The sequence below is a fragment of the Amphibalanus amphitrite genome, unplaced genomic scaffold, assembly GCF_019059575.1.
Source record: "Amphibalanus amphitrite isolate SeventyFive unplaced genomic scaffold, NRLGWU_Aamphi_draft 000672F_arrow, whole genome shotgun sequence".
Lineage (NCBI taxonomy): Eukaryota > Metazoa > Arthropoda > Thecostraca > Balanomorpha > Balanidae > Amphibalanus > Amphibalanus amphitrite.
The window spans coordinates 33858-48969 of record NW_024882166.1 but is presented as its reverse complement, the minus strand read 5'-3'; the positions used below and the strand labels follow the sequence as shown (position 1 = coordinate 48969).

At 48.8% G+C, this 15112-nt stretch overlaps 2 protein-coding genes across 4 annotated transcripts; one reads left to right on the top strand and one right to left on the bottom strand.

Annotated features, from left to right (window-relative positions):
• Nucleotides 1-1024: 1024 nt before the first annotated feature.
• LOC122364374 (protein-S-isoprenylcysteine O-methyltransferase-like) lies at nucleotides 1025-8707 on the bottom strand. 2 transcript variants are annotated; one of them, XM_043334683.1, is made up of 7 exons: nucleotides 8625-8707; nucleotides 6849-7116; nucleotides 6389-6480; nucleotides 3721-3890; nucleotides 3362-3477; nucleotides 2925-3026; nucleotides 1025-2556 (listed from the first exon to the last, which is right to left on the bottom strand). In XM_043334683.1, the coding sequence occupies exons 2-7, from the start codon at nucleotides 7083-7085 to the stop codon at nucleotides 2365-2367; spliced, it is 909 nt and encodes a 302-aa protein (XP_043190618.1). In that variant the 5' UTR covers nucleotides 7086-7116; nucleotides 8625-8707; the 3' UTR covers nucleotides 1025-2364. The 2 variants fall into 2 exon arrangements, with proteins under 2 accessions (XP_043190618.1, XP_043190616.1); XM_043334681.1 differs by lacking the exon at nucleotides 8625-8707 and adding an exon at nucleotides 8423-8528.
• A 294-nt stretch (nucleotides 8708-9001) lies between these two features.
• Nucleotides 9002-14303, top strand: LOC122364373 (putative glycine-rich cell wall structural protein 1). Of its 2 annotated transcripts, none has more exons than XM_043334679.1 (4): nucleotides 9002-9056; nucleotides 12636-12668; nucleotides 13032-13119; nucleotides 13316-14303. In XM_043334679.1, exons 2-4 carry the CDS (start codon nucleotides 12650-12652, stop codon nucleotides 13545-13547), a joined length of 339 nt encoding a protein of 112 aa, XP_043190614.1. In that variant the 5' UTR covers nucleotides 9002-9056; nucleotides 12636-12649; the 3' UTR covers nucleotides 13548-14303. The 2 variants fall into 2 exon arrangements, with proteins under 2 accessions (XP_043190614.1, XP_043190615.1); XM_043334680.1 differs by having other exon boundaries at nucleotides 9029-9052.
• Nucleotides 14304-15112: the final 809 nt, after the last annotated feature.

Sequence of the window (15112 nt, the reverse complement as noted above, 5' to 3'; positions counted from 1 at the left end):
TGGAAGGCGAATGTATCGAACCAGCAGAAATAGACGTAAACTTGACATGAGCCCACGACCTACGCTGCGCAGTTTGCAGCGTTCGCGTTTTTTTCTGTTTGCCCACCCTCCGTCCCTAACCGGCGACCCCCGTTTGCACTGTTCGACAGATTTCGGTTTAGCGGCAGCGGAAGCCGTCAGCTCAAGTCCAGCGAGCACTGTCAGCACCCGACAGCAAATGGCTGACGGGTGGCACAACCGTGAACACATGACCGCTCACTGGCCACTGGGCAAGAGCGCAGCCGTCCGGTTCAGACAGACACTGCTACCTGGCCTGTCGCTCTTCTTCGCCCTGTCCGGATAATATACGTATAATGTGACCGCTGGCATTGAATGGTTCTGCACCTCTGAGAGTGAACAGGCGACGGAAGATGATCATCGCCCCGACTCGATATCACATTGACCTCGCTCTTCCAACCCCCCCCCCCCCCCCCTCGCGCCAACAAAACTAATGACTGGTCTCACGACAAATCTCGCCTCAGACCTCACACCTTTAGCGACGAGCCCGCCCACTCAGCTCAACCAACCCATCAGCTGTTGGAGCTGAGTCCGACGAGCCACCCACCTGCACGTCCTCCCTCCCCCCCCCCCACCGGGTCAGAGGTCAGCTCTGACCGCGACCGGACGCCGCCGCCGCCGGCCGTGTCACTCAAACGGACAAATCTGGTGTCAGCGGGGCGGGCCGCGGAATAAAGCCGAGCGGCGGGTGGGGTGTGAGTTACCTCATTTACAGGCAAATTAGCATGGCTCCGGTACGGTGGGGGGGGGGAGGGGACTAGGGAGACGTGGGACTTCGGGGAAGGACAAAGGGAGAGAGAAGTCGGAGTTTGTGGTTAAAACTCACTGAGTGGCTACAACCGAGGAAGTGCAGCTTACTAATCTATAGGTGGCGGATGGGTTGACTGACAGTCAGCAGCTTGCGATTACGAGGTTCAGCTTACGATGTTGATCAGTTATCAGTACATTTTCAGTCGCAAATAAGTAATACTGTTATTCAATTGTATTCTCTTCAGTCTTTTCAACAAAGATCTTACACAAATGGCGAGCGACAGTTAGTGACTAGAATGACGTCTTGTGTTAACGATACCACGACCGAACGCCGAAAAAGTCACCGGTGAGGGCACAACAGGAGCGATAACTAGCCTCCACATATCGCAGTATCTAAAAGCGCACTTAGGTACGACCATCTGCAGGGTCGATTCCAGTGTTACTCCATCCGGAATGGACTGTTCCACTGGGAATACAGCGGCAAACTGCAATATCAACACAATTACTGACCAGCATACTGGTCAGCGGCAGTGAGTAGTTCATTACTCCCATGTCAAAACAGTTGCATTAGAGTTATACGCAGCACATGCACCGTTACAAGGTCTGGAAAGAATGTTACAAAGTCCAAGAAAGTGTAGAAAAATGGTAATGCGACAAGAGTTACAAAACGAGGTTAATATCAAACAGCAACGCTCTCAAAGAAAACAATAATAGCCGAGTGATCCTGCAGGATTCATTTTCTTCTATAAAAAAAAACATCAGAAAACGCGCCATAATTACGATAAATATTAGTTATACTGGAGCAGCCCGTGTAGCACAATGGTAATAGCAAACCATCTCAAACCTCCATAAGTAGCGTTTGGGACGGAGTCGGTCCCTCGCAATTATAGAGATATCCCCAAACATCACATCAAACCGATATGACCTCACGCAACGCCGACCGTATGGCAAGGTTAAAATGGACATATTTTGCACAATTGGGCCACTAACGTCCCCACTGACACACTATAAACAAAACTCAATCGCTGCTCAAACTCGAGCAGGTCTTCACAGCAGAGGTCTTTCTGCGCGAGATATCCGAAGCGAGAGTTCACAGTTCTGCCACTGGATCAGCAGATTGAGATGACAGCCAGCTGTTTGGCTTCTCACCACCCCACGACATAACGGTGTGCCTCTCCTCATGTCCACCATGCCGCTCATGGTGGGTCAACTCGAGCCTTCCACGGATGGGTCCTCCACCCGACCAGTCTGCGACCCGACCGTGTCCTTCACCAGTGTAGCAAGTCTTTACTCAATCAGAGATCCTTTCCTATAGCCGAGTCGAGTGTATTCCTGGGTGGGCTGCAGCCTCACAGATCATTGTAAGTCGTAACACTGTTGGGCGCAGAGCTTACCTTTATCGAGGCCACAGCGTGCCAGCGATGACGTAACAACGTTCCAACAGTGACGTGCAGCGTTCCACCGATGACGTCACAACGCTCCACCAGTGACGTGCAGCGTTCCACCGATGGCGTCACAGTGTTCCACCGATGACGTCACAACGCTCTCTCGCTGCCGTCACTGGGGCCGTCGCTGCAGCTGGTACCCGGCAATGCCGGGCAGACCGGTACCCACACGCTGCTGGTACTCGAGATACGCGTGACCGAAGAAGCTGATCAGCGTGGCCTCCTCGTACCGGACCCGGTCTCTGAAGAAAGTCCAGGAGGCGGCCGTGTAGCCCACCAGACAGATGGGGTTGTTCAGGATCAGCTGACGGAGATAGACAGGTGTCAGAAGGACGGTAACAGTGACAGTTGTCTGGAGCTGCACTCTGCAGTGGCCTTCAGCTGGACAGCTGCTGCTATGGTCGCTACTGATTTGATTATTTTGATCCGACATGTGTTAGATGAATAAACGAATAATGCAATATTTTAGGCCACGAGAAAAACTTATGCCGCATGAGGTAGTGATAAATCACTGTCAGCACAATATGCCCAGTCTAAGAAAACTGATAAAAACTCTGCATCTCAGATCTCTTCCTCTCAAGCCGGCTTCCGCTTGCAACGCCATCTGCCGGTCGCTATCTACGGAACCAGATGGTAAGTGTAATATAGGTGTCGCTAGTATCATGCACCCACCTGCGTGCCGACGCTCCACCAGAACCAGCCGACGTAGCTGGGATGTCGGAACCAGCTGTAGACGCCGTGAGTCACTAGCTGGTGGTCCGGACGCTTCTCGTTCTGATGAAGAGGAGAAGAGATGTCATCCAGATCAAGTGGGATGCACAAGTACTTGATGTGGATTAACGGGGAGAGGGGGGGTCTGGCCTCCAAATTCTTTCACGTACGGAATGACAAACACACATACGCCTAGAAAACAGACTCTAATGCTTGATCGTCTTGTTTGAGATGTATGGAAGACATATCAAAACGGTCAACGAACCTGACTCAACACACGACGATTATAGCCCATAGGGTCAAACGAGCAGTACGTTTTATCTATAACTGCAATCTGCATATTTGAGTGGAATTTGTAATGAAATATAATGTTCTGTGCGGCCGCCGGCAGCACACACCTGCACTATGTGGTTGAAGTTGGTGCGGGCCGTGAACATGGCCAGCTTCCTGATAATCTCGCCGGAGACGCAGAGCAGCAGACCCAGACCGATGGTGAAGCTGAACTCCTTCAGGCCTGCCGGAGGTAACGTGGAGGTTACAGGCGTCAGACGAAAGCCTTGCAGGCGGAGACACGGGCGATGGTTCAGTGAAATGATCGTGATGGTTCAAACTTGTCATAACGGATATTATATAAGAACATCGCTCTCAAAACACTCTCAAGCCCACATCTCACCAAATAGCCCAACACACACGAACAGTCTGAGCCACGCCAGGGCAAAGTGTCGTCCCCTGCCCTACACACCGCACCCCGACTGACCTGGGAACAGCGCGCGCTCGAGCCAGAACTCCGCCCAGCTAGAGGCGGCCGCTACAGAGTAGGCCCAGCTGTGGTTCAGCAGGAACGAATCGTTGCTGACCGACTGGGGATTGGTGAGCGCCGTGGCCAGGTACTCGGAGTAGTGGAACGCGCACAGAATCATCGCGTACCTGGCGGCGGTCACGGCACGGCGTCAGTGGAGGGGCGAACACGGGCACAGACACAGACTTGTGTTAGATAAACAAAGACACTTATGTGTGATTAGACAACATAGAGATTGGTTCGACAAAGACAGACATCGGTTACTTATTACTGTTGCCTGCCAAACACACTTTTTATATCGATCATCAAATTAACCCTCGCCCCGTTGGGGGGGGGGCATTTTGGCCCCCCTGTGGTTTTCCTGAATAGCAAGAAAACGGCGGCGCGCAGCGCCACCAAATTTTCAGTACCTTTCCGGGCATCAATTTGACACCTTCACACCAAATTTCAAGTCTTAGGTCACCTTAGGTCAGGAGTTATTGAGGTCAAACTGAGGTCATGTTCGAGCAAAAATGAGCAAAAAACATGCAATCTTGAAACGCTCACCAAATCTACAGTTATCAAGCAATTTCAAAGTTCTTTATATGGTCTAATAGACAAAAAGCGGCGCTACAAAACTGCTATCTCGGATTTTCAAAATTTTGGGTTTTTGACCCAAAAAATTTCAAAAAATTGATTTTTTTTAGAAAAAACTAAAAACGGGGAGTTCAATGGTGGTCTTTGTTTTGCCGTACGAGGTCTAGAATCGCTAAAAATTGAGTTCCAAATCCAAATCCAAAATTTTTCCGAATTTCGAAAAAACCGGAATATATGTGATATTCCCAGCGCTCTTCTATATACACACAAAATTTCAGATCGATATCTCGTTTTTTGGCCAAGTTATAGCGAAAAAACTGTTCAAAAATGATGACGTCAAATTTTGGAACTCAATTTTTAGCGATTCTAGACCTCGTACGGCAAAACAAAGACCACCATTGAACTCCCCGTGACGAGCTGCATCGATTCGATACCCATTTTATGCAAAAATATCAACTTTGAAATTTGACCTAATTTGACCTGACCTTGACCTGACCTTGACCAAAACGTGACCTAAGCTGGCCCCAAAGGCTGCCTGACCCACATAATCGCATTTGTCATGTAAAATGGACCATAAAACATGTATCACACGACACTTTCATATTGTGACCCCCCAGTGACCTGACCTCTGTGACCTGACCTGGTATCAGTGACCTCAACTAGCAAAATATGTGTTTTAAGAACATTTCCCCATCGATGATTTTCAATGACATGCATTTTACTCGATTTTACAACGCATTTCTTGAAATGCCTGTAAACGGTGAAAATTGGACCTTTGACCTGACCTGTCACTGTGACGTCATCGGTTTGACCTAGGTCAATAAAATTGGGTCACAAGGTAGTTCCCTGATAGGGCTATCCAACACCGTTTGCCGCTTGTCGCTAGGTTGCGTGGTTCTCGAGATCTTAGGGGGGGGGGCAAAATGCCCCCCCCCCCCCAACGGGGCGCGTTGCTCGGCAGAGCCCAACGGGGCGCGGGTTAACCCTATTAGTGGCAGGGGGGGTTGTTTTTATCCACCCCTCAGGTTTTTCGGGAATATCTCCGAAACCGCTGAAGCTACGATGCTGAAATTTTCTGACTTTTCCTAAAACTAAATTGGGCACATTCCCTGAAAATTTCAAGTTCATAACTTTACCAGGGGCGGCTCCAGAGCACTGGGAATTGGGGGTCCTATTCGTGAAGCGAGTCATTTGGGCGAAGATCACGATGCTGCACCAGTTTTACGAACAGTGAATGAAAGGTATCATGTGATAACATATACAAAGTCATTGTGCATCCTCTTTTGACACATTTTTGCTATAATAGGCGGATCCAGGCGTCCAAAAAGGGGGGTTATTTTTTACCTCCCAACATAGGTGCCCTGACACCGCCTATGCATGACCAATACAATTTTAGTCGTTCTCTCATAAGAAAATTGTAACATAACAAGACCATTGCCACCCTTTTTAGAAACAGTACCAACAAAAATCTTATTTACTATACTTTTTGTGTACCCCCAATCTCAATGATCTGTATCCGCCTATGATTTTTGAAAATGCATATTTTTAGGATCCATGTGAATTCCTGGTTCATTCTCTATCGATCGGGAAAAGTTGCGTTAAGATTGGTTCAGAAACCTGGCCGTGATAAACAGTCTAAAATGTATCTGCAATTTGCCCGTTTTTACCCCCCTCTACCCCCCTATTGACATTTTTTAATTTTATTTTTTTTAGAAATGTAGATCTCGTTGAGCCAAATCGAATGCCGTTTGAATTTTGAAAATCGGCCGGTTAGATCTCGAGATATCAAGGGGGGGGTCGTAAACAGCCCCCCCCCCCTGCCACTAATATGGGGTAGCCAGGACCCTGCCACTAATAGGGTTAAAACGTCACACTATCTTCGAGGTTCAACCTAAGGTTCAATCATGCCGCAGTAACTCGTATCCTTTACAAGCATCATTCACCTGCCAATAGAGAACACCCACTAGTATTAATATGTACTTCCAGAGCTAAAGAAGCAAAGAATAGGCGCTGCCCACTTCTATTTCCCTGGCTCGGCAATACCACTCACCAGCCGAACGCCTGCCACGAAGATGGGGCAGAGGTCACCAGAATGACCCCCATGGCGAACCCGTCACCGAGCAGCGCCGCTCGAATCGCCGTCTGCGGGTCAGGTCATATACGGTCACGGACTCCGGTCATCAAACAAATTGGGCATCGAAGCTGGGGAATGTTACTTCGTGATCATATAAAAGTATGCTTGGGTTTCGATAAATATCGATATCAATGATACATGACAGAAAGAAACTGAGATTCTATTTGACCATAATACACGGCTGTTATTTCTAAGCAACAGTCAATCGTTTGAAATTCCCCTCGCTCACTCAAACTGTATTCATGAATACAAAACAACCACAAGCTCCGATCCGCGGTCATGCCCTGCATTTTCGGCCCTGGTGCCACTCAACCTCACTTTTGACCTCAACCCCCGACCCCCTTATGTTCCTTGCCGTCACCCGGTAGCCACTGACCTGTATTTTCCGCCCCTGATACTGGCTGTGCATCACCGCCACGGCAGCTCCGCAGAACACCACTGCCACGAACAGCGCGTGGCCCATGAACACCCGATCAAAGAACATCTGCTGGAGGCTGGCTACGGACGCCGGTACGGCCAGACCCAGCAGGAAGCCGCGCGCGCTGACCCGGGCGTCTGACTCGCCGGGACGCGGACGGGCCGCCGCCCCGCCTCCGCCAGCGAGGGACGCCATCAGTCCTCAGAGAACGGCCAGCTGGGAACGGCTGCGGGAGGAAAACAACTGGGTGAAGGTCCAGTGTGAGTATTGATTGCACTGAATGATAATAAATACCTACATGGGAAACAATATAGTGTTCATTAATGAAACGAAGTAGAAATAGTGGCTAGGGCCTACATTATACTAAATATCCAGGAATTTCAGAAGGGATAAGCACTTGCTATAGAAAACCATAGTTGACCGGATTAAATCACATAGATGCCTTGTCTTCAATGTTATTACTTTGACTAGTGCTACAAAGAACAAGATCATACCAATATCTATCAAAAACTGGGAAAGGGCGAAGTAAGTAGGTATTTTGATCAGCAACCATGTGCATAGTTTCCTGATCAAATTCAGCGCAACTTTAGTAGACAGGATAGGCATCTTGAAGTACCTACATATTCAATTTCAATAGCATGTGTTAACATTACCAGCATTTTTGTGGAAAGATATTGATAAGAGTTTAACTGTGTGATACTTAAACTTAAACAAATGTTGCCTATCAAAACTATATTGCCCCAGTGACCAGTGCATACACTAAATTTGTTGGGTATGTAGCCTGTAGGTATGTGTATCAGGCCCATGGACAAAGTGAAATTAGTTATTATGCTATTGCACAAGTGACCACAAATTGTTAGCTGAGCCCTGTGCCCAATCTCATAAAATGTTATTTAGGCAGCATTTGGCAACATGGGTAATGCATATTGATACAGGTTTTGGCAAAAATGCACACCGGAGTTAACAAAATGAGCCCCAGAATGATCATCATACGATGGGCTGAACTGTGTGAGAGCCTGAAATAAGAGAAAGAAATTAATAGCTGTATTCTGTACCTCATTGAGAGAGCACTAGAAATCCTATCTTGATTTATTGGATTTATAAGAAGAGTCCTGGGTGGTGTTTCACCGGACGCTGCCGGCTGCTACCACACTGCTAGCAAGTTTCACGAGCTAACATCACAGATCAAAATTGTGGCAGTGTTAGAGATACAAGCTTGTTGATGTCTCCATGGAAACCCAATTTGACACAGTGACGTCAGACGTGTGCTGGCATCACGCTCGCAGCGGCTGTGAAAGAGCCCCAGTGGCAAGTTGTAACTGGTAAGATTCTATGACCATGGTAATATTGAGCTCTAAAGTGAAGTTGAAACTGAAATTTAAATGTCAAAACTGGCCCCAAATAATCAAATTGCAGTTTTTTTTGCCAAATAACCTCAAAATCATTTATACAATGTCAATGACCACAATGGCACAATGACATGACGGATCCTCAAATCACAATGCCAAAAATAAGCAATTCGATTCACATACAATATGTTGCAGTGCTCTTGCCTTAACTGATTTCTATAGCCTTGGTTGAATTATATCAATATATTGATATAGCCTGGCCTTTGCCTATAACTTCTTTGTCTTCTTAACGCATTTATTGTCAAAGATTTTCACGATCATACAATCTGTCATTCCACGACCTATTTTTTAAAAAATATGGATTAATAAGTAACGTTTTTATTACGTATATATCCCGATCCGTGAACAAGTCACTATTTTTCAAGACCTTCAAGACGTGTCCCCTATTTATAAACTTTTCAAACTTCGATAATTTAGCAGCGTCTTCCTAAACTCGTCATGGCGCATCTGCTACAACTGGATTAACAAGGTTCGCTGAAAAGTTGTTGCTAGAAAGAAGCTGATTACATATTATTATTAAGCATTTTTTCCAAACATTTTCGCGTTTAAATCTTTTTGTAGTTCAAAGTGAGTATTTCATTATATATTTGATTTATAGTGATCAAAAGATACCATCAAAGCTCATTTAAATAAGCAAATAAACGTTTACAGCATTATGACGTCATTACTAAAGAAAATGAGATCGACGTGTCTATGCAGCGAAATGTAAACATTCGCAAGTCATTCACCTTTGTGATAATTGGTTGCTTTGCTGTAGGTAAGTGCTTTTCGACTATTTTGTAATTTATCGGGTTCTATTGGTCTTTATCTTTCATTTCGTAATTTGCCAAGATAATACGCTCTTGTGATGGGTGAAATTAAAACTGAAAAGTAGATAGGACTGAACTTGCTCATTGCTGTGTTGCAGCTCAAAATTGCGTAAACCCCAAACCAAATGGAAACGGTCTGCATTTTGACTCAACTATATCATATATTACTATATCATATTATTATATAACTATATCAACTATATCATGATATGCACTTCATTATCGAATTATTAACCGCATTGTTGCGACTAAAACTTTTCTCTGCCGAATCGGAAAAACAGAAACTGCTGCGTGCGACCTTTGTGGTAACGACGATACATTGTTTCACGCTCTGTATACATGCAACATAATTCAAAACTTTATACATAATTTAAAATCACATGTTCAAAGTCATTATAATATCAACTTAATAACAACACCTGAAAGCTGGATATTTCCTTGTCGTGACAAGGAAACAAACATTGAAATACTCATCAAATTGGTAGCAAAACACACAATAATGCGCTCCAAAAATAAGAACCGTCCCCCTAGTATCCCTTTGTTTACGTCCCTGCTCCGGGCAGAAGCCATGAAAGAAAAAAAGGCGGCTAAAAACTCTAGGCAATTTGAAAAATTCGAAAACAAATGGGGGAATGTTATAAATATTCTACAAAACATAGGCACCGATTGAAATGTGATGGCCGCCGCCGTCACCGCCGCCGTCGTCGCCATCCCGGTCGCTGCTGTCGGGGGGACCTGGGCTGCCCGCCCTCGCCGCCTCCGGAGAATGGCTGCCGCTGCCTGGCTGCTCGGCCTGCGCTGCCGTCGGCCGCGTTTCGGCTTCCTGCGTCGCCGCGGTGGCCGTGTTGGTGGCCGTTCCCTGGTGGAGCTGATCCGGCTGCTGTGCGCTGATGTGCGTTCTGACATTTGTAACAGGGACGGACGCCGGCACCGATACCCGAGTGGTGTCATACCTGTCAGCTGACGCGCCGCGCGTCCGTCTCGCGGTGGGTGGGTGGGGCCCCCACCGTGGGGGAGGGGGCTGTCGACGAGATGAGCTGAACTCCGCTCTTAATGCGATGTTGCAATGCGTCGTGCGTCAACTCCGTGCTCCGTGCCCGCGCCCCGTGAGAGCCGGGCTGTGGAGGCCGCCGGCGGGCGGGCCGCGCTTTGGGCGCTGCCGACGACGGGCCATATGTACGTAAATGTCTCCGCGGCCTCTGTATTCGGTTGGTGGTGGGTGACGACCGCTGGCATGCCGGAAGGGCTTGTGGTTCAGAATGGTGAAAATGATCTAGTTGATATGCTATTTATGCAGTTTCATGTGCTCTTTACTGCATCTTTTGTGGGCGGATCGCGGAAGAGTGGAAGTGTGATGGATGACTGGACTGTGGCAGTAATGCTGTTTATTTGACAATAAATGCACTTAAAAAAAAAAAAAAAAAAACTATATCATGATATTGGTAACATATAACTTCAGGTTTTTTGCTTTTTTGTTATTTCAATGTTCTGTGTTTTTATCTTAACTCTACCTCGCCTTATCTGGTCATCAGGATCCTGAGGATCCAGACTGGAAAAAATACATGCTATGGCGAGCATTTTCAGCATAGTGGCGGGACTGCACCGAAAATTTCAGCGCACGTCCGTTGTATTCGCATGTGCCAAATTCAGCATGTGGTGGCTGCTGAACTTTCGGCGCAGGGCGGCTGCAAATTTTTTTGGTGAATGGCGGCCTCAAATTTTTCAGCACGCTGATCAATCTAGCAGCAGATTCACCCTGCGGGCAGGTCTCAGTCTGGAGAGGGTTTGGGACGAGACGTCCCTCGCCTCAGTCGTCTAGTGCTCTAATGTGTGAGCTGCCCTGAGTCTATTCAGCAGAGGAGTGTCCACCCGGGTGAGGGCTCCACCGGCACCCTTGGCTCGGAGACAGGTATAGAAGACCTTGTTGAACGTGGCCGAGTGCTGTGAAATAATCCTGCAGTGGGTTCCAGGCTCCTGCTCAGTGCTCATTGCGGAATCGAGGGGAATGCGATTGCGGACGCCCTGGCGAAACAAGTGGCCGCCCTGCCCTCAGATGCTCGCTCGCTGACCAGGGTGGTTCATTGTGCGGCCTCGCGTCAAAGGCGCAACAACTGGTCCGTGTCACTATTCAAGCCACTCTTCGGGAACACTTTGCCGCTCCCCATCCTCGGAGAGGACCGAGAGGACGCCGTTTCGGTGCACCAGATGAGGGCGAGCCACTGGGGTCGTTCACTCCCGTACGTGCACCGAATCAGCCGTATCCGCTCCGCGGCATGCCAACAGTGCCTGGACAAGCGGTGCCCGGCGGGGCTCTGCGCCGTGTGCCGAGAAGAGGTTGATGTGCCGGAGCACGTGCTGCTCAGCTGCCCGGCTCGGCCCTCGCTGGCGCCCGCCAGTCTCGAACACACCGCTGCACCGATATTTTTGGCCCCGGAATTTCCGGCCCGATCCTTGTTTCACGGCACGACGCTACAGTCCGCTACGTGTACTGTGGAATTGGGTTTATGGAAACATCAACTAATTCAGACGCTCCAACCCGGAACGCTCTGTCTGGGTGATATAGCTTTGGTCGATAGATGTGCACAAGTGCTTTATGTAAAAGTGACCTAATTTTGGCGCAAATACATAGACACCCAACTTTCGGCGCAAATCGTGCAGAAATTTCGGCGCAAAATCGCTTTCGCCGTATTTTAGCGATTAGGATCTCACGGGCGTCCGGCGTAGTGTACGGATGTTTCCAGTCTGGGTCAGTTTATGGGGTCGCTTGACCTATGGGCACTGGGTCAGGTGAAATTCATATCAATATCGGGAAGGCTGTGGACCTTAGTAGAGAACTTAGTACTCATGGTCTACCAGTGTCCAGTGGTAGCAAACCAGCTATGCCTGACAGTGGCACAGCAGAGATGATATCTAATGGCAGGGTGTTCCAGCCTATGACTGACGGCTTAAAGACTTCTTGCGCGAGAGATGCTTGGCGCTCAGCTTCCTCAGCTTCTACTGGTGTCCCATTGTGGTTTGGAATTCATGACTTGTCAGGAGTAACTTAGTGGCATGTCCAGGAGTCCATTGCACAGCTGTTATACATTCACCATATCTCCCCGATGGCGGTGGTGGTGGCGATGGGAGACCGAGACGGCGAAGCCTTTCAGGGTCCTGCAAGTCTCTGAGGTCCATGATCAGGCAGGTTGCGCATCACTGCAGTCACTTTATGTTTTTTTCTTCTGGTCCTATTTGGAGAGCGGACCCCAGGCGGCATTTCCAAACGCAAGGAACAGTAGCACTAAGGCCTTTAAAAGAAGCGGCAAGGTGAACTTATCGAGTTTTATGGATGGACGATGAATCATTGCGAGTGCCTGGGAAGTTTGAACGATGGTGGCGGCTGTCTGCATGTGGAAGCTTCGTTGCCTGTCCAGTGTCCATGATAATACCTGGGTCCTATTTCTCCTCGCAAATGCTGACAGCAGATTTGGCTATCAGCATTAATCAATATGCTATATTTATGTTCACTGATGTTTGCTTTATTGCAGGTTACATTTTGAAGATGCCATATATATCAGCAGGTAATTTGTCAGAAGACGTCTTTTTATATTTTTAAAACTCATTGAACTGTCAACTTATTTGTAATTTAATTTGGCTGAATATTGTCATGCATTTTTATTGTTGCTTCTAAAGATTGATGCCCTTACTTTGAAAACATGCTAATATTTGTTTACAAGTAAAATCAAATAAGGAGTGTCTAAGCATTAAATGAGCTTTTCAGCTCTGTTCATACTTCTAATTTGCTACCTAATACTTACCGTACACGACAGTGATTCCGCTCGGCTAATGCCGATCAATGCGTGCTCTGGCCTCTGAGACTGATTGCCGCAGTGGCCACAGAGGCGTTTCAGTTTAAACAATATGCTCTTGGTGTCTTTTCACAGATGGCACGGTGGGAGGTAGTCCCAACTACTTCAGTGTCCAGGGCCTGCTTGGACTGTTCTGGGCTGTAGTCAACTTCTTCCAGCTCTTGTGAGTGAACTGAGTGTTAGAGTGTGCGGCTAAAAGTCTTATTTGGGTCAGTACATTGCACATTTGGTCAGTACATATCGTATAAAAGCATTCTATGTGATTGCGGACGTGTTGTTCTTGTACCGTTCTCCACAGGCAGAGTGTTGTATTGTTGTGTGACAGTGCCTCAGAGTTAACTCTGCGCTCCCTTCGCCAGTTTCCGGACGCTGATCAGCCCTGACGACAACAAGCGTGGCAGAAGCTACACGTCTGACTACCGGGCGCCGGGTCAGGGCGGCGGTGGCGGGGGCGGCGGCGGCGGCGGCGGGGGCTGGGGCGGCGGCGGCGGCCCGGGCGGACCTCCGCGGGGCATGCCGCGCCGCCGTATGGGCGGCTTCAGCACCGGCCAGGGGGCGGCCGGCGCGCCGCCCATGGCCGGAGGCGGATGAGGTCGGTAAACGCCCGGTGCTGGCCGCTCCTGACGGGGCGGCGGCGCCGGGCACTGACGGGTGAGCGGCGGCGCGCGCGGCGCTGAGCCCGGCCTCTGGTCGGCGGATGACGCAGCTCCGGGAGTCCCTCTCCGGGTCCGGGGCTGCCGAGGACGCTCAGCGCCGCCGCGCGGGGACAGGGGGTCAGCAAGTGGCGGCCGGGGGTGCTCCACTGCGCCCGGCCTGCCTGCAAACTGACATGTTGTGCGGATAAATTTTCAAGTTGCCATTCCTGAAGCACCCTTTGATATCTATAGCGTGGGGTGTTATTCGAAAAAGTCATACCGCCTTGGATTGTGATTCTGAAATGCGTGTTAATATATTATTAAGCTGCATTCATCTTTAGAGCTGAAGGTATCCAGCTTTTATTGATAGCATAGTTCCATAGTGCATTATAACACTATGATAGTTCTTAGAGTTTCTTGTGTCATCTCAACGCCGTTTGATGATAGCATATTGTTCAGTGGAGGGTTTGGTGTTTGTGTTCAGTGTTCACACAGGTAACAGCGAGGTCCAGTAACCTATCGACCTGTTTGCGTTAGTGTATAAGACAGTACCGTACCGATAAGTCGGCATCGGAGACTACTAACTGAAGTCCATGGTGGCATGTGAGAAGCTGAGTGCTCTCTTAGAGTTGTGCACCATGTTGTGCACCATCACTTGGCTCAGAAAATGTGATTACGTCTCGCTGTGGCAAATACAAGAGCCTAACTGGTATCGTGTTCTGTTCTAGCCACTGTGACGTTATCGTGTTGCTGAACTGAAGCTGAACTTTCTGGTGCACCCATCACGTTGTTTGACGCTGTGGTGTTATTGGTTAGCTCAGAAGATATTTTGGCCGAAAGGTGGCAGGAGGGAGTAATGCTCTAGCCGCTCATGCCTAGTTCGCGGTGTTGTCCCGTGCTGAGGCGGGCTGGTGGGGCGCCTTGGTGAGACAACTCGAACACCCGATCCTTGCAGCTGTGCCCATGGCCTTCCTAATTTCTCCAACTCACTTGCCCTTCCTTTTTTCTCTCTCCACAACATGTGCTTTGTGCGACTCCCCTTCAATTCATTTTCCCAGACACCCAGTGGCCGGCACTCGGATATGTTTCTCACCAGTTTAGCCTGTCCCGTAGCTCAGTTGGTAGAGCGCTGGACTCCCGGTAGTGAGAGCCCGGGGTCGAGACGCTCCGGCGCTCGATATTTGAGACTCCTGACGGGGATGGTCTGCGGTTGGTGGGAGCAGCCGCAGCCAGTTGAAGTCAGTGGAGTGGGACAGGCCGTGTCCGGCTTTGAAGGGCACGTTAAACTTTGGCATCTAAATTCTCCCGTTACCCGGAATTGCGCGATCGGACGGTAGGGGTCGGGATCTACGCAACAAGCTCTGTTTAGCGTAGGCTCCGGCTCTGTCAATCCGTCCATTCAAACATTCGAGCTAAATTTATAAAAAAAGACCTTCGCCCACGACTCGTGTCCCAATCATACCCTCCCCGCCACTCCTGTCCCAACCATAGTCTCGCTTGTGTCTGAATCATATCTCATCC